This window comes from Rissa tridactyla, chromosome 11 (genome assembly GCF_028500815.1).
Source record: "Rissa tridactyla isolate bRisTri1 chromosome 11, bRisTri1.patW.cur.20221130, whole genome shotgun sequence".
Classification (NCBI taxonomy): domain Eukaryota; kingdom Metazoa; phylum Chordata; class Aves; order Charadriiformes; family Laridae; genus Rissa; species Rissa tridactyla.
Window position 1 is genome coordinate 5519987 of NC_071476.1, and position 17765 is coordinate 5537751.

General features: G+C 42.1%; 2 protein-coding genes across 6 annotated transcripts in view; both read left to right on the top strand.

Moving 5' to 3' along the window:
- The first annotated feature begins 62 nt into the window (after nucleotides 1-62).
- On the top strand, nucleotides 63-11901 carry CLK4 (CDC like kinase 4). 5 transcript variants are annotated; one of them, XM_054217363.1, is made up of 14 exons: nucleotides 63-204; nucleotides 2301-2360; nucleotides 2983-3140; nucleotides 4189-4414; nucleotides 5621-5711; nucleotides 6107-6173; nucleotides 7609-7725; nucleotides 7821-7987; nucleotides 8089-8183; nucleotides 8931-9060; nucleotides 9408-9490; nucleotides 9978-10057; nucleotides 11369-11456; nucleotides 11544-11901. In XM_054217363.1, the coding sequence occupies exons 2-14, from the start codon at nucleotides 2307-2309 to the stop codon at nucleotides 11679-11681; spliced, it is 1494 nt and encodes a 497-aa protein (XP_054073338.1). In that variant the 5' UTR covers nucleotides 63-204; nucleotides 2301-2306; the 3' UTR covers nucleotides 11682-11901. The 5 variants fall into 5 exon arrangements, 4 of the variants coding, with proteins under 4 accessions (XP_054073338.1, XP_054073339.1, XP_054073341.1 ...); XM_054217364.1 differs by having other exon boundaries at nucleotides 2989-3140; XR_008468848.1 differs by lacking the exons at nucleotides 63-204; nucleotides 11544-11901 and adding an exon at nucleotides 11073-11210 and having other exon boundaries at nucleotides 11369-11442.
- Nucleotides 11902-15501: 3600 nt separating this feature from the next.
- COL23A1 (collagen type XXIII alpha 1 chain) overlaps nucleotides 15502-17765 on the top strand; it is a 194784-nt gene continuing 192520 nt past the window's right edge. Inside the window, exon 1 of the mRNA XM_054217601.1 lies at nucleotides 15502-15717. Coding sequence (XP_054073576.1) covers nucleotides 15502-15717 — 216 coding nt within the window. The remainder of the gene's footprint in view (nucleotides 15718-17765) is intronic.

The following is a 17765-nucleotide window of genomic DNA, read 5'->3' on the forward strand; positions in this document are numbered from 1 at the left end:
AGGGAAGCGGGGCCTCAGGGGGCGGGGCTTCAGGGGGCGGGGCCTTCCCTCCGTGCGCCAAACGTCACGCCGCCGAGAAACCGCGAGAGGGGGAGAGCGCGAGGGAGGAGAGGAGGAAGGAATTTCGTGCGCGCTCGGTCGTGGCCGCCATTTTGTTTGTGCGCGCAGGGCGGACACGGGGCTCGCTCGCCTTGTTTTTCGGCTGTAAGTGGCGGGGGCTGCCCTCCTCCTCGGGCTCTTTTCTTTTTCTTCCCTTTTTTCTTCCTTTTTTTCTTCTCCCTCTTGAGTTTCCGGGGGGGCGAAGCGGAGGGGGGAGCAGAGGGTCGGTGAGGGGGGAGGGCCTGCTCTCGTCGCCCCCGCGGCTCGGCGAGCAGGTTGAGGGTAGAGCCCTGCGTGAGGGGTTGATTGAGGCGATGTTGGGGTGGAAGGAGGGATTCTCGGTACAGGACCCCCCGGGCAGGGTTTGCTGTGGCGAAGAAGGCCTCTGTGGAGGGGCGAGGTGGGGGGGACAGGTTGAGCTGGGGCCTCCTGTGTGGTGGGTGATTTTTTTTTTGAGGGGGAGCCGGGCAGCTGGGTTGTTCAGCCTGGCCTGCACGGAGGTGCCTGGCGCCTGCCCAGACGGTAAAGGAGACGAGTCACCCCACCCGCCCCTCCCCGCCATGGCTCCAGAGGCCTCCCGAGGGAAGAAATGGCGCGGAACTCTGGACTTCGTGGCCGTGGGTTGGGGTAGTGGGTGTCTTCTGTAGAACCTGCTCCTGCCTGTCTGGGCCCCGGACAGCTCAGATCGGCCTGGTTAGGCGGACTTTGGGCATTTCAAAAGATTAGGCCTTTGACCTCCTCCGATTCGTACCGCCTGCCAAGTTTTCGAGGAGAGACGTTTAGAAATTGCTGCGTAGGCAGCTTATGGCAGGACGCTTGTGTCCTTCCTGAGGCGTTTTATGTATGGATTTATTTTTTTTTTTTTAACAAAAGGTCTGTGGCTTCTATTTGAGAAACCGTATGGCAGAGTGTGGGAGTGAAAACGGCCTGTGATATGGATTAGGACTACATGCCATATAGGAATGCATATGTTCGTGTCAGCTGTCAGTATTACATAAGTCAAGCGCTTCGGTGCATAAATTTAGAGGGAGTGCACGATAGTAAAAAAAACTTAAGGTGGCTCCTACTGCAAAACGGGTTGTGGCCACTTCGGGCTTTGCACAGACCGATTCTAACAATTTCCTTCTCATTTGCATTTACTTGGCTCCTTTAGGGGCAGAATTTGCAACTTCCGCCTTAATTCCAGTAATTTTCTGTGCACTTGACTGTAGTTAAGCAGCAGTTAGACTTCAACTAAACCTTTTCTCCAGTTTTCTGTGTCAATTGTCTGTCCTCCCACCCTCCAAGTCCCCCTCTGCACAACACTTCAATGGTGATTTTATTTAGATATTTGTCCACTATAGAGTATTAATGCAGCTTGCTTTCTACTAGATGGGGAAGAAAAAAAAAAGGCAGTTATAAGTAAAATCCTCAGTTCACTGTGTGTGGGGAACTCTTCACCTCAAAAGTAAAATAACTGCAATCTGAGGGCATTTCATAATGTGAGTTACATAGGCTGAAAATAGAGGAAAATGGCATTGGAGCTGGGTAAGAAGAAAAGAAATTCAGCCATGTAAATGAAACACTAATCTGTCTTAATTTCCTCTTTATCCTTCAGGCATTTTTGTCTGTCATTCAGTATATTCATATTTTCATTTCTTATGAATGTATCATAAGTGAATAAGATTTTTTTACAAGACCTAGATCATGACTGACTCAAAGGGTGTACCAGTCACTTATTTTTTGTTACTCTGTTTGCATCGTATTTGTATTTTAAAACCAGATTTCTGTATAAAAAACGTTGGTACAGGTGTCTGTTGTGGTTTATTTTTAACTACTAGCCTGTCACAAATATTATGAAAGTATCAGGAAACTTCTTTTTCAGAACAGGCTTGCCACTTACATGTTCTAAAAGTTTCCTTCTTAATGCCTGCAGTTGATAGAGAGGCAACCAACGTTGTTCTGTGTAAATTTGCACAATCATGATTACTTTTTTTTTTAGTGCTATCCTTGTTTCTAAACTGCTTTTCTTGCTGTCACTGCTTAGTATAGGAAACTTAACTTGTCGTGTGTTCTTTCTTCAGAATATACTAAAATAAATTTGTAGTTTATTCTTATTTTCAAAAACCTCTGCCAAAGAAGAGTAAACAAATAATGGTTGGTTTTGCTATACTCTTTAATTCTACAGCTGTGCTTTACTTTCTTTTCTTTTTTTTTTTCAGTTGTGCATGTACCTGTTTGAACACAGAATTTCTGCATCTAACATCCAGCAACGGAAGCTGGTGGGTTTTGTCTTTGGTGAATCAGCTTAATTGTAAAGCACCCGCATACTTGCATGCTAATAGGGTTCAAAAATTGTGGCTTGGCTCATAGTACTACAGAATTATGTATATCAGAGTTAATTGTTGCTAAAACTTTAAAAAGTGTTTATTTAACAGTGATTTGTAAATAGAAGTTTTTAGACTGGTTGTGCGTATTTGAGTTTCATGTAGTAACTTATGTACAATATGAAGAACTAAATCCAGGTTTTGTCAGAGGGAATGTTTGAAGATTAAGGTCTCTCTCCAACAGAAGACTTTTTAAGGAAATGATTCTGTTTAGTCACTTGAGAGTTTATTTAAAATGGGCTTTATGACATGTTTGAAGCTATTAAGTGAAGATGAGTTGGCCTATTTAATCTTGATTTGTGTTTCGTAACAGTGTTAAAGTGTTAGGATGAGAAAGCTGTGTCTACTCGCCAAACCAAAATAATATGTGGGGGAAGCGGAGGAAAAGAATTATTTGAGGAAATGGTTCTTTCTAGTTATGTCATATTTGATCAAACTGCAGTAGTTGACTTGCATCTACAGATACCAGTGTAATGCTTTTGTCTTTTATGTTTTTTGTTGATTTGGTTTTTTTCAGTCACAGATGCGTCATTCAAAACAATCTCATTGTGCTGAATGGGACGACAGAAAGAGCTGGGATCAAAGAAAGCACAGTAGCAGCCGTAAACGCAGGAAAAGGTCCCACAGCAGTGGACAAGAAAGCAAGCACTATAAACCAAATCACATTTCAGAAAGGTATAAAACTCTGAATTGAGTAGTACTAATTTTTCTTGTCGTGTCTAAAACAAATGCATTTTCAGGATAAGAGTGTTTGAGTGCCCAAAGTTGGCAATTCCTTAAGGTTTGGCTTACTTTAAGACAAGAGGTAGTTGGTTTTGTTAACACAGTACCTGAACCATTACATAGAAATTCTTTAATAAAAACAAGTAAATGTTTGTTTCATTGTTGTCAGTTTAGTATTGGTATTGAACACGTTCAATATTAAACTTCAAGTAAAAAGTATGCCTTTACATAATGTAAACATAAGGAAGAGAAGGTTTGTTTAATCATTTAATACAGTGGTAAGTATGAGTTTCTCTTACTAATTTGGAGGTGGTTTGCTTTTTCTTCTAAATTGTTTTTACTGGAAAGATGTGGTTTTTTTCTATTTGTGGTTTGTTTTTTTTTTTGCTTGAGAAGAAGGTCCCATGGAATTCTTTTAAAAGTTCATACTGATGCTTATAAAATGCTGGAAGGGTAGGTGGGTGTACAGCAGTATGGCGGCTCTTGGCCTCACCAGCTTTCTTAAAGGTTTTTTTTTCTGTGCAGAAGATCCTTGATCCAGATACTCTCTGAGGATTTTAATGTTTAATGCAGAGCACTAAGAACAATGCTACTTCTTTCAGTCTCCAGTTTTTATCTTTAACACTTTGAACTTTGAAAGCATAGAAGGGGATTGTTGCTGTATGGAGTTTTATCCTGTGACTTTGGAGATTGTAATTGAGTTACTCAGTATATTTTAGGAAGTGTTTCTCCTTTTTGAGTCTTGAGTTTCTTATTTACTGTGCAAACTGCGGATGAATTCTATATTGTTCATGTGCTGCTATGTATTTGAGACTGACAATGTTGTTAGATTCCTAATAAAGTAACATCAAAAGCTCCACTGTTTTTGGGGAGGGAGTCAATTAGAGAACATTCTTGATGTAAAGACATACTATGTAACTCTAACTCAGCTCAAGTCACTTATCTTGTTGGAACCTCAAGTTTTTGAAGTGGAGAACATTCACTTAAAATATATTTTCAGTCATTATTTGGACGATAGAGCCATAAATGAAAGAGACCATCATGACCGGAGATATGTTGAGGAATACAGAAATGACTTCTGTGAAGTATATGACCACAGGCATTATCACAGAGACTATGAAAAGAGTCACCATCATCACTATAGCAAATCCTCTGGTCGGAGCAGGAAAAGTAGTCATAAAAGGAAGCATAAGAGACATCATTGCTCCAGTCACCAATCGCATTCGGTATGAGTAATTTTTAACTTTACTATTAATGAATTAGTGGTAATAGACGTCTTAAGTGAGTGGCTAGAACTTCAATTCCTGGTCACAGTACTTTAAGAAATAATGTATTATTAAGAAAGGGTTTGTAGTTGAGTCCATTTGTGAGCAACATGAATATGTTCTTACTTGAGACTTTTGGATCAGAGTGTTGGGTGGGGGGTGGGATTATTTAGTTATACAGTGGGAACATAGGTGGCTAGTAGTTAAGGTCTCTGGGATTAATCAGAAAAATGTTATCTCAAAATTGAAAACACGTAACTATCCTGTTTCAAAGTACAGTTGTCCCTTTTTGGTTTTATAGCATAGTGAACTATGTTTTTTCAGGTAGACTGTGAGTTGCCATATATCCTATTACTAAAAGTAACTAAAGTGACATGCCTTTTTAATGTGAGCTTAATTGGAGCTATGAAACATGCATGTCTAGTAAATTGATATGAACGAGCTCTACAGTTCTACACCTGATTCCAGAAAACTTTGATAAGCCAAGTGCCTGGCTAATGGCAACTAATGTCTTACTGAAGATGGGATAAGTTTGCTGCTTGCCTTTGAAGGCATCCTCTGTGAATTTCTTAGTATTGGCATGATGCACACTGATGCATCTTCAGCTCCAGGTGTTTTATGTCACATTTCTGCAATAGAAAACAGCAACTTGTATTAGGTTATGCAATGCAAATTAAGGACTGCAGAATAATTTTTCTTCTCTCCCTAAACGCGAGAGAAGTAAAATTACTTTATATTTTTTAATGTTTAGATTCTATAAAGTGTATGTTTTAAAAATAGACATATTTGACCTGACTGTAAGTTTAGATTGTAAATAAATACTGTTTGTTGCTATTTGCTAGCAAAGTATTAGAAATAGTGATGTTGCATTCTTAATCTGTCTTCAGTTAAGCCACTGTTTGAGAGACAAAATTGTGTTGTTTTTTCTGTTGCTTTATCACTTTAAGTATTTATCTGAAAATCTGTTCCTTGCCATGTTTTTCTTCTGTAACATAAACTGTGCCCTGTGAATTTCTGGGGACTGAATTTGAAATTGCTCCTGCCAACTGTTCGTGGCCTGGTGTGTAACTGAATGCCTGAATATCTCCCCGCTGAATGAATTGCGTATTCTGCCCTGAATTCACTCTGATATATTGATTGGCTGGACGATCTTGGTGCCGTTTCCAGAAGAGTCACCGAAGGAAAAGATCCAGGAGTGTAGAGGATGATGAGGAGGGTCACCTGATCTGTGAAAGTGGAGACGTTCTAAGAGCAAGATGTATAGAACATTTTTCAACACTTTTTAAAAACTTTTCAGCAAAAAATCTGTTTAGAATAGTATGTCAGAGGAGGGGGGCTAAAGAAATCTTCATTGCTCTTTTTGTTCTGTTTTTTTTGTGCTTTTTTGTTTTTTTGCATATCTTCTTTTCTGTAGAATTTAAATACTGTGTTCAAAAAGTTCCAATTAGTAAATGAACTTGAATCTTGAGATTAGAACAAGAGATAGTTTTTTGGCTAACTGTTTCATGACACCTGTCCAATAAAATAATGCATACAGATGCTGAGATTTAAAGTAATTATGCTTTTGTAATGGCACATTTTTAAATCTACGTTAATAATATTCATTCTTGTTTAAGTAGTTATATAGTTCTAACTTGTGTTTGTTCTTTTTAGATGAAATTGTTGCGACTTTAGGAGAAGGAGCTTTTGGAAAAGTTGTGGAGTGCATAGATCATGATATGTAAGTGTCTGTTATCTTTTATAAGTGGATCTCATGACAAAAGACACTCCTTGGCTCAAAAACTAAAAGCTCAGGGTCATTTTCTTTAAAAGAAAGTCACAGTTAAAATCAAGTGTTGCGGTATATTTTAGAAAGAAATTACACCGTTTTTGAGAGCTACCTTGTAAGCTTATTTCTAGTTGAAAACTTCTAAGGATTTGAGAATCTGTCCTTAACAATAAACTTCCTTAACCATGTTTTTCTTGGGAAGCACCTGCCTAGAAAGGGTTTCTTTCAAAATTAAACCTTTTTATAACTATCCTATTTTTTCTTTCTATACAAGCTGTATAACCATGTGGTGCAAACTACTAATTAATGAATAGATGTCATCTGCCCTTTTTCAAGGGAGAGCGCTATGTTTTGCTTCATTGTGTTCTGTTGGTTCTACAAGTGCTGTTTCTGTAACTGGAGAATTTGAGGGTACATAAAGAGTACAAAATTGATTTGAGAGACTGACTTTTAGAAGATGGTGCAATGAAATGCTGAGAAAGTAGATTTGTTTCTTCATGAAAGCAACTGCTTGGTATTGGTCGAGCTGTAAATTTCTTTTCTCAGTCTCCAAAACCAGAATTACCCTTTGAACTTTTTCTGAATGCACAGTTGTTTTTTTGATGGAATCTCCACTAATTCTGTATGTGCTAGGAGGTTTAAGCAGTTCGTAAACCTCAGATTATTTTAACCATATGCTCTGTATCTGCAGTTCTGTGACGTGGTTTTAGCGTTTTTTCCTCTGCCTTTGGTTTCTTCTGTCGCTTCTCAAGTTTAGTTCAGGAGCTCAAGATTGTGTTATGAGGCGAGACCGTATTCTTAAGTCATTAGACTCCTAATAGACACAGTTAAAAATTGTCTGTTGGTAAATGGGATGGAATGAACTATGTGTATCTGTTCCATTTGAGTAATAGCCTTACATTTTGAATGTTACACTGAGTGCATCAGTTTTCAATAGTACAAAATACTCCGAATGTAAACTTCAAAAGTTATTAAATTCCGTAGGAGCACTGAAAAAGAATGAGAACAAGTGCAAGTTGGAGGAAAAAAGCCAAATTTCTGCAGTGCTTTCCTCAAATTAGAACTTTGCTAAGTTTTTTTTTTAATGGTCTTGCAAGTGGTTTCCTGATGTTTACTCTACCTTAGATGAGATAATAAGACTGAATAGTAGTTAATTTAGCATATGCTATGAGTCTTTGACAAAGGAAAGATTGGTATTATGTTTCTTTATAAATATAAACAGTTCTGCTTAAGTGCAATGTGCTTAAGTCAAATTCCCGTAATCCAATTTATAATTCTTTATGACCTCTAATCTTCCTGTGTTTCTTTTATAAAACTGAGCTGCTTTAGGGTTGTTGGTATTTAACAATAGTAGGTTCAATTTGTGATGTTTTACTTTCTTTTAAAGGAGAGGAATGCATGTAGCAGTTAAAATTGTGAAAAATGTTGGTAGATATCGGGAAGCAGCCCGTTCAGAAATACAGGTATTGGAACACTTAAACACCATGGATCCAAGCAGCACTTTGTAAGTATAAAATCAGCATAGTCAGCATACCAAGGATTTGTGAAAGGTAATAATTCAATAAATAGAGTTTTCTTTTTTCTTTTTTTTTTTTTAAGCCGCTGTGTCCAGATGCTGGAATGGTTTGATCATCATGGCCATGTTTGCATTGTTTTTGAGCTACTGGGACTTAGTACTTACGACTTTATTAAGGAAAACAGCTTTCTGCCATTTCATATTAATGACATTAGAAATATGGCTTATCAAATTTGCCAATCTATAAACTGTAAGTAAATCACGATACTCTTACCAAATATTTTTTTGTTTTTTTTTCCTATAGGAAATAAATGTATTAATTATGGCATACTGTTCTTTTCTTCCTTGTAGTTTTACACCATAATAAACTAACTCATACGGATTTAAAGCCTGAAAACATCTTGTTTGTGGAGTCTGATTACATAGTGAAGTACAATGCCAAAATGGTAAGTTTGTTCTTTGTTTCTCCCAACTTGCATTGGGCTACTTCTGTCTTCATCTGAACTTTTCTTTTAAAAAAAGTATGTGTAGAAACATCAAGTGATAGTTACATTTCCTGGAATTTTTTTGTGCTCTTTGAGATACACTGACTTTTTGCTAAGCAAGTAACTTTTGCTCTGATTCAAACTGAACTGGAGAAAACACTAAGGCACAATGTTGGGATAGGAACTTGTCTGCACAAATCACTTCTCACAGTGGCAGAAATACAAGTTTCTTTTTATGTTGCTGCTCTCTTTTCAAAGTATAAAACCTTCTTAGAGACAGGAGTAATATGGATTTCAGTCCCTTTAGTGTATGCATAAGGCTTGATTTTATTTTTTTTTATTTTAGAGATAAAATTACACAAATGAGTGCATGCACCAATGGATAGAAAAACCTAAGACAGATAACAACTAACTGAAGTTAACTTGAAAGTTAACAAAAGAGGAAAGGAGCTCTGTTACTGTGGGAAGGGCCTTTACTCGGCTGTTTTGAATATTCGGATTAAATCACTTTACCAGCTTCTCTTTCTTGGAGCTTGACCTGAATAGGAATTGATGTATTTGGAAGGAGTGTTTTGTTACGGAGGTTTAACTTTTATCATTTTATCTTAATTTCTCTTCAAAATACCAGTTAACATAATGTGATGAATACCTTTTGCCTAAGCATGTTTTTGAAGAATACTAACAAATAGCATTTTGATTTTCTTGCAGAAGCGAGATGAGCGCACTTTAAAAAACACAGACATCAAAGTCGTTGATTTTGGAAGTGCGACTTTTGATGATGAGCATCACAGCACATTGGTGTCTACAAGACATTATAGAGCTCCTGAGGTTATTTTAGGTCAGTAAAGATTTTTAAACCTCTGACAGTTAATTGAAGTTAATTTGGATGTCTTTATTTCATGAACTGCAGCAGTTGCTTGTGCTTCTAGTAATAATGTCTTCTCTCACAGATAGCGATGTTAGAATTCTTGAGAGTAAACAGTAAAAGAAATATTCTAAAACAGTTTAGAAACATTCTGAAAACAGAAGTCCAAACATGTTCCTCTCCCAACAAGGTTTGAGGAGAAGTGTGTGTGTGGGGAAAATGGGCATCAGTAAATGCGTGGAAACTGGGCATGTGCTTTGTGGCTTACAAGTTTTGAGAATATATTAAAAAGTAAAATGTAAACTTTGCCTCTTTTGCAGCACTGGGTTGGTCTCAGCCTTGTGATGTTTGGAGTATTGGTTGTATTCTAATTGAGTATTACCTAGGATTTACAGTGTTTCAGGTATGTACATAAAGTCAAATTGAACGTTTTTGTTTCTTTTAATAATGTGTACTTAACTATTACTGTATAAGGCATGACCTTACAGGCTTTTTGAGGATTATATAGGTGAGATTGTAAAGACAGCACACACATGATAATTAGATGGCTGGGATATCTCCTTCGGACTATTTAAGATGATCTGTTGTGGGTTTTTTTTATATGAAGAAGCCTGTCTAGATTCTGAAGATAATATTGGAATTAAGAGTAAAGAAAACATACTCGTACAAAACTTGTTTTATGAACCCTGTTGTTCAGGGGCCATCTTAACTGTGGAAAGTGCTATATTACAAGCTGCGTTGCGTAATCTATTTGTAATAATTTAAGGTGATAATGTATAAAGATACTGTGATGGTACTCTGGCAAACATCCTGTTTGTAGATGGGTGTTGTGCCCAGGTGGCTGAGAGTAGAAAAATGTGCTAAGTGCTTTCATTGCTTTTTCCACACAGACACATGACAGTAAAGAACACTTAGCAATGATGGAAAGAATACTAGGGCCTCTGCCAACTCACATGATCAAGAAATCCAGGTAAGTTCATCACAGAAGTAAGTTGCCCAATATTTTCCTGTGTTAAGAGAAATCTTTTTAAGTTTCCGTTGCTAGCTGTGAGCTTCTGATGATCAACAAAGAGACTTCCAGGTTTCTTGTTACCTATTATTCTGTTGCAAGAAATCATGTGAGATGTAGGTGAATTAAATAGCTGACAGTAGTAATCCTTCCTGATTTTAGTCTGAGTTGCCAGCAACCAAAATGTCAGCCTCTTGAACATTAACTGATTATGAATATTCTTAAGTCTTTAAAGCGAAGTTTGGTATGGTACCAGAACAGTACTAGACACCCATTCTTCTATAAACTGTGAGAATAAAGAACCTGCTGTCATCAGAAGATACATATTGAGAGGAAAGAGGGTCCTGTCTTGCTAATACAGCTGCCAACCCCTTTCATCGTCCCTTCATATCCCTTGGACATGTGCCTCAGTGATCTTTCTGTCTTCCTCAAAGATAGGTACATGCAGCAGGAGGTTCCCGCTTCCGTTGCAAGGAGAAGCAGCCAGCACAGGGTTCTCCCCTAACCCCCTATGTCTGAATCCAGACCATGAGATTTGATGGTCCATTCTTGTTCTGAAATAAGTTGTGCTCTTGCCAGCTAATCTAGATAATCCTGTAACTCGTGTTGTAGTAGAATTCCAACAATCTGGGTTGGTTAGTGTATTTAGTTTTTTTTACAGTTGTCCAACTGATTGATAATGCGTTTTGAAAAATGGGAAAAAAAACTCCGAAAGCGCACTTGGCATAGATTCAGGTAGCAGTTAAAAATCAAACGCTACTTATATAGCAGTGTTAACGTGATGCTGAGGTGTGGATTTCTCAGAACATAGTTTGCACTGGTAGTCAGTCTTGTGTGTTGGCGACACACTTTTTAAAGACGTTTGGCAATGTCTGATTTTTTTTTCAAGTGGCTAGCAACTATTTTACACTGTGCAGATTTTATAAGAAATGTTTTTTAAAAGTTGATAGATGACAAGCTGTCTTTTTGTTAGTAGCAGATGAGACCAAGTTGTTCTCTTGGAATACCTGAAAGCATCCATCTGTTTAAATGTCAGTAATGGAAATGATGTTTTCGGTGGCTGCTTTGTTGATTGGAATACTGAAGGACCTGTTTTCTAAATATTGGGACAATGGTAATATAAAAGCAACAGGTCTCCGAATAAATATTAGCTAACAGAGGTGCTAGCTCCTAAATGTAGAGGGATTTGCAGGAACACCTTTATGGTGTTTCAGAACTTCTTAGAACTTTACACACTGACACTATCTTAAAATTATTTTCCGTGTCATGCAGAAAGCATTATTTTCACCATGACCAATTGGACTGGGATGAACACAGTTCTGCAGGACGATATGTTAGGAGACGCTGTAAGCCTTTAAAGGTAGGAGGCAACATTTTTATTGTTTTGTTAGATTGGCAGTTGTGAAAGATCTCTCTAAAATACTTTTTTTTTTTTCTTTTCTTTCAGGAATTCATGCATTGCCAAGACACGGATCATCAAAGTCTGTTTGACCTTGTTCGCAGGATGCTGGAATATGATCCAGCCAAAAGAATTACTCTTGATGAAGCCTTGCAGCATCCTTTTTTTGAACCATTAAATAAGTAAATAAATTTGAAGATCTTTTATGCTTCTCCAGGGAGATTTCCTAGACTGTGTCAGTCAACAAAAGTTGCATGAAACTTTTGTAAACTTTAAATTATTTTGTACAGTTAAGTCTGTAAATACTTACCATATGTTTTGTATAACTGTTATGTTTACCTTGTTGAACTGTTGTAGTCTTCTGGGTATCAAAGTGAAAAATAAAAGTAATTTTCATTTTTGAAAATTGTTTTCTCTTTGTATCCCTCTTCTTTTGCAGATGGGGCTAGTTAAGCTTCTGAGTTGAGAACTAGCTTCCTTTTCCTAGTCATAAAGAGAAGATTTGAAGGGCTAAGGCTGCCTAATCATGCTGTATAGTACTTGGTGACAGCATTCTGAAGCATGGGTGGAAGCAGTGTATGTTCAGAGTAGTCTCTGAAACTTGTCTGATGCTTTCAGTGTTAAGTGATTTTTAGAGGTAGGTTTTTTGTTAAGGTCTGAAAAGTAACATTTTCAATACTGTTTTGTTTCATTGAATTATCAGCACTTTCATAAGGTTTTAAGGAGGACTGTACTGCTCCTGGAGAAAAATGCATCGCACAGAGCTGTAGTATATTTAGGCCCTTCTCTTGCAATAGTAACAAGGTCATCCTGCGCTCTTCAAATTCACATTTCTGTGGAGCTCTAGTTACTGGTAAATTAAGTAACCTTGGCAACTGAGGAACACTGTCATCGGACCATAACACAGGGAGGAGGATGGGTTCTCAGTTGAGACTCCTGAATTCTGGTGCTGAGTTGAGAAGAAAATGGCACTGCTTTCCAAGCCCTGTTAGTGCACTTTGGTAGTTTTTACTCTTCCATGTTGAAGTTGATGTTTTCTTGGTCTTGCTCAGTGCTCTCTTAGTCTGTGTGACACAGCGTGGATGGCTTGCTGAGCGGGAGGAAGGGACGCTGCTGCGGTAGGGTTCATCCAGGCTGTCAGGGTAGATGCAGGGTGCAAGCTGTGGCCTGTTATTGCGGTTCTGACTTCTACCATGCAAGACTTTCTTAAGGAAACAGTAAATTGTTTCAGCTCCGCAGGAGCCTAACTTTAGGTTTTGTGCTTGCTGATTAAGTCCTAATGCACGGTAAGATTTTAAACTGATGTCCTTGTTCCACTGATGTGGAGGAGGCTTAATTTGCAAGAGGCTCCAGACGTGCATATCTCTGGCTTGGGGGTAGAATATAGCTGGGACAAGGCTTTGAAAGCTTATCTTGTGTAACCAGTACCGCCTGCTGTGCTTCATTCTATCTCATAATAGACACCCTCCTTCCTAGGATGTTGATATTTACAGCATTGTTTCTTCTCTGTGTGACACAAAACGTAACAGTTGGGACCATCCAGGTCCGCGGGAGGACAGCAGTGAATTCTTTCCTTTGCTGCTTCCCACAGTGCTTTCTATCCTGCACCTTCGGAGGCAAAGCACTTGGCTGAGCATATCAGCTAAGCAATGCAAATCAAAGGCAGATGGGGGGGAAAAGAAGTTTATATGCTGCTATAACTATAAAACTGTGACTATAAAACAGTTCTATCAAAATTAGGAAGGGAAAGATTGTGTGCCCTTGCTTAAGGAGTACTTTAGCCTTTGTTAATGTAGCTACTAAAATGCATTGCACTCGCTAAAGGAGATACATGCTAGAAAAAAATATATATGTATTATAAAAATCTGTTTAAATTCGCTTTCCTCCTCCCAGTCAACTTAAAAAAAAAAAAAATGTGCTGTCAAGAAGAATACAGCATCCGCAGTGAGGTGCCAAGTCTTTCTGCAGGACTTACAGCGTGTTAGTTTGAAGGGACACAAATCTAAGATCCCTGGGCTCCCTGGTGGGGCAGGGCGGAGCTGGGGGCAGCTGGGCAGCAGCCAGGTGGCAGGGGTCTGTCTGACGGGTCTCATTTCTCCTGCTCTCTGGGCTGCTTTTGCCTTACCGGGGAAGAGATTTTTATACGCGCACCCCCATTGTCTGGTTAATACATGAATATAATCCTGATTTCCCTATAGTTCCTGATTTCCCTCTATCAGGGCAGATCCAAACCTTTACATGTTTGGATCAAACTAACACTTAACTGCCTATAGCTGTCGGTAAGTAACTGTAAGACTCACTTGCATCTTTGTGTTTCTGATTTTTAGCTGTTGTACTCTAAAATATGGTTTGTAAATCCGAATGGCTCAGCCAGGCAGGCTAACGGTACGCGTTCCTGTAATGGGTCAGTTGTACATGTTACTAAATGGATGACAGGACAAAGTAAAGCTGTTTTTCACTTTAAAAAGTTGTTTGCCTCTGAAGCACAAACAGCATATGAGACCCAGAGCTTGAGAAGCTGAGCGGGGCAGGGGAAGAGTTGAACCGGGGGTTGAACTTCACAGGAAAGGGGTTAGGCGTTCTGGGCAGAGGTCTAGCAGCTACAGTGGTGATCGGTCCCTCCTCTTGTTGCGAGTACCTCTGGTGTAGGGATGGCTCAGGTCTCCCGGATGCGTTTTAGGACAAGATGTTTTGCACTGTGGAAGCTCCCCCGGGGTGATGGTGCAAGCGATAGAGCTCGCAAGCAAAGTCTGAGCAGGCTCATGGAAAGGAGAGGGAGAGGAAGGTGAAGAAGAGGTTGCTCACAAACCCCTGGAGTTTTCTTCTTTGTATCTTCAGGCATGTGAAGAAGAGCAGGATAATAGTTGTTAGCAAATGGCACAGATTTGCCTGGCTGTTTGGAAATAGAGGCTACAAAAAAGGAGCATATAGATCCAACAGGGTTGTCTGCACGTGTGTGTTTCACTAACAGTTACTAGATCCTGACGCCACTCCTAGGAGCATTTTCTAACTCCTGGGCTTCACCCACCTCTTCTTACAAGTAAGAATTACTCCTGGAAGGGCAGGGGCTGCGATCAGGAGGCAAAGAGTATGTTTGGATTTGTATAGTATGTGCTCAGAGTGTAGGCAGGCATTAAGTTATCCGAGGATGTTTTATAGGTGAGTTAAGAGTTGACGTGATGCAATCTGTAACAGCGAGGAGAAGGCAAGGACGTTTGGCAAAGTCTGGGGGTACTTAGTGCTTTTATATGAGCACAGTTTCTCTCATTCAAAGGCTCCCTAAAGCAGAGGGGGGCACTTTCCTGTGATAAAACCAGTAGGTTTTGGTGGCGGAAGGCTTTGCAGATCCGGTCTCTTCCCTAAAACAGCTCACAGCCTGGACAGGGGCTGTGGCACAGAAAGAGTGAAAAAATCCCCAGCGGTTGACACCTCTTCTAGGTCGCGCACGTTACGAGGGCAGAGGCCGTTTCCCGCCCGGTGCCCCCCAGCGAGTCTGGCCGCCGCCGGGTGCCCGCTGTCCGGCCGGGGGGTCCCGCTCCGCCCGCCCCGGCCCCGCTGGAGGGCGCCCGCTCCGCGGCCGCTGCCCGCAGCACCCCGCACCCGGGGCGGCTCTCGCCGTGCGCCGCACCGCCCGCACCCCGCGGGGCACCGCCGGGACCCCCAGGGGCGGGGGGGCGGGTGGCGGTGGAAGGGGGAGCGGTCCCCGCGGGGGGCCGGGCAGCGGGGGTGGGATCTGCTCCGCGTAATCCCCCATGGGGGGCGGCGGGCCGCGCTCGGAGCATCCCCCCCTTCCCCGGCGCGGGGGAGGCGGCGGGGGAGCCGCCACCCCCCGCTTCCTCCGTTTAAGACCCGGGCCGGCGGGGCGAGCGGAGGAGAAGCGGCCGCTCCGCAGCTGCCGGCCCCACTTCCGCGGCGGGGCGCGCAGCGCGCAGGGCGGGCGCTGGATGCGGGGGGAGGCGGGCGGCAGCCGAGCGGGTCCCCGCGCAGCGGCGCGGAGCGCGGCGCGATGAGCGCGGGCAGCGGGGCCGCCGCCGCGGCCGGCACCGCCACCTCCGCCCTCTGCCTGCTCCTCTCGCTCACCGCCGTGGCCGTCTGCCTGCTGCTGGGCGCCAAGACGGCGGAGCTGCAGGGCCGGCTGGCCGCGCTGGAGGAGCGGGGCGCCGCCGGCACCGGGCCGCTGCTGGACGCGCTGCAGCCCCGCGTGGAGCGGATCTTCCGCGAGGTGAGTGGCCCCGGGAGGCGGGGGGAGCCGCGGGTCCGGCGCGGGGTAGCCCCGGGCTCGCTCCCTCGGCCACCGGTTTCGCGTCCCCTCTGGAAAAACTTCCCCTTTGGAAAAACTTCCTCCCTTTTACCAAACTTTTTACCCCCCCGTTTTCTCGCCGTTGCCGTTAATGAGAGCGTAGGGCGAGGCGGGGCAAAGCCCGTCTGGTTTAGCAGAGCCGGTGCCCCAGGTGGAAAGGCGAGCACTGCAATCTTTGAGAACGTGCGGCTCTTTCCCTCGCTCCATTCACTGGCAAAGGTAACCCGAGCACTCAAATGCTGTTTATCTTTGGATGTAATGGACTATAATTTCCTTGTTAGAAATGTTATGAACGTGATCCCTGTTATCTGGGCTGTCTGTCACAGGGTATCGTGTGGTCCAGCAGCGCTGAACTGATTGATGGCGGGTAGGGAAGACTGGCAACCAGTTACTTCACTTTCAGTCCCAGGGTTTTCTGAAATTATTCAATAAAGATTTCATGCTGAAAGGCTTCTCCTACTTGGAGAACAATTATCCACACTGATGCCCTTCTCTGTAACTAAACCAAATCTCTGGGAGAAGTTACGCTTGATCCCAGGGTTGGTTTTCCCCCGACTCTGGTGTTTAGGTTCGGGGGGTTTTACAGCCAAGGGGGACATCGCTCAGAGGAAACACTTGAAGATCCCGCAGTTGGTTCGTTGGATTTGTGTAAACAGTAGTTCATAAAGTGCAGCAAAATTCAACACAGCTTAGGGGGCTGCCGCAGGACGCTCCTGAGTGATCCATTCTGACATCTGGGGAAGGTTTTACACTGGGATTTTATTAATGGCCTGACTGGGGTGCAAAACACGGTGCGGCATTAAAATTGTTACAGCCATGAAGCCTCAATCGTGCAAAAATGTATTTTTTTTAAATGCAGTGCCTTCCATCTGTGAGCGGCTCCGGGGAGCAGGGCGGGATGGAGGGGGATGGAGGCAGCTCGGGGGGGACGGGGACACCATCCCTCCCACCGTGTCTGACTGTTGGAGTTACGGGGAGGGCACTGCTGGCACTGCAGCGGCGTGTCCGTCCTTCTGGAAAGCTCGGTTGATGTGCCTTGATAAAAGGGAAATGTTAAAAAATATTTTTTTGTGTGTGAAAACCCTGAATACCAGAACAGAGGGGGGCTTGTGAGGCGTAATCACAAAATCTAGTTAACGTCTTTTTCTCCAGGCAGGAATTAGCCTGCCAGTCGTGGCAATGGTTCTATTCCAATTACTCCAATAAATGTGCTTAGCAATGGGAATGGTTTCTGTGGCACTGCCTAAGATCATGTGCAACCTCTTGCTGGGATTTAGTTAAGTGTGGAAAGCTTGTTTTGTACTGGGAACGCTCAGATGGAGATTGTACAGGGGAAAATAAAGCAAAACCACATAATTGGGTCTCTAATGCAAGAGGGAGCTTGTTGAAACATTTAGGATGCCCAAACTTTTGTCAATACCGAAAGCAAATTTTGAAAGGAGTAACAGATGCAAGGAATGTACGGTAGCGATTGTGCTATCTATTAATAGTCGTTTGAAATGAAGTTATTAATTTATGTTAAGTTTAAGAAAGTGTCTGTTTCTTGACCAAACTCTCTGCCTGCTCGCTCATGGGACGGCTTCTGTCCTTGCTGTGCTTGAGAGTTTCTGGAGAGCGAGAGAATATTTCCATCAGCATGAACATCAGCTGATGCCTGGGGTCAGTTGTTTTTTGTGTTAAATTCCGCGTTGGTCCTCCTTTGAAGTTTACCACAACATTTCAGAAGCGAAACCAAAGCTCCATACGCTCCCTGTGCACGACCCGGCATACTTTTGTTCTCCGTCGCTCCCCAAAAAGCGTTACTCCATACACCGATCTGGGGTCTGCTGGCGTAATTTATGGCAGAGCTGGATATAAAGAGCAGCAGCTCCAGCACCAACATGCTGGCTCTGTTCCTGTTGGTGTTGTTTAAATGTTTGGCAAGTAAAAGAGGATAGGAAACAATAAAGGAAGGGTGAGTGTGTAGTTAA

Excerpts from the sequence above, each read along its gene's own strand:
- CLK4 (XM_054217363.1), top strand. The coding sequence starts at position 2,307 with ATGTACCTGTTTGAACACAGAATTTCTGCATCTAACATCCAGCAACGG. Across the intron at positions 8,184-8,930 it reads TGAAGTACAATGCCAAAATG|AAGCGAGATGAGCGCACTTT; the intron begins GTAAGTTTGTTC and ends ATTTTCTTGCAG. Across the intron at positions 9,491-9,977 it reads TAGGATTTACAGTGTTTCAG|ACACATGACAGTAAAGAACA; the intron begins GTATGTACATAA and ends TTTTCCACACAG.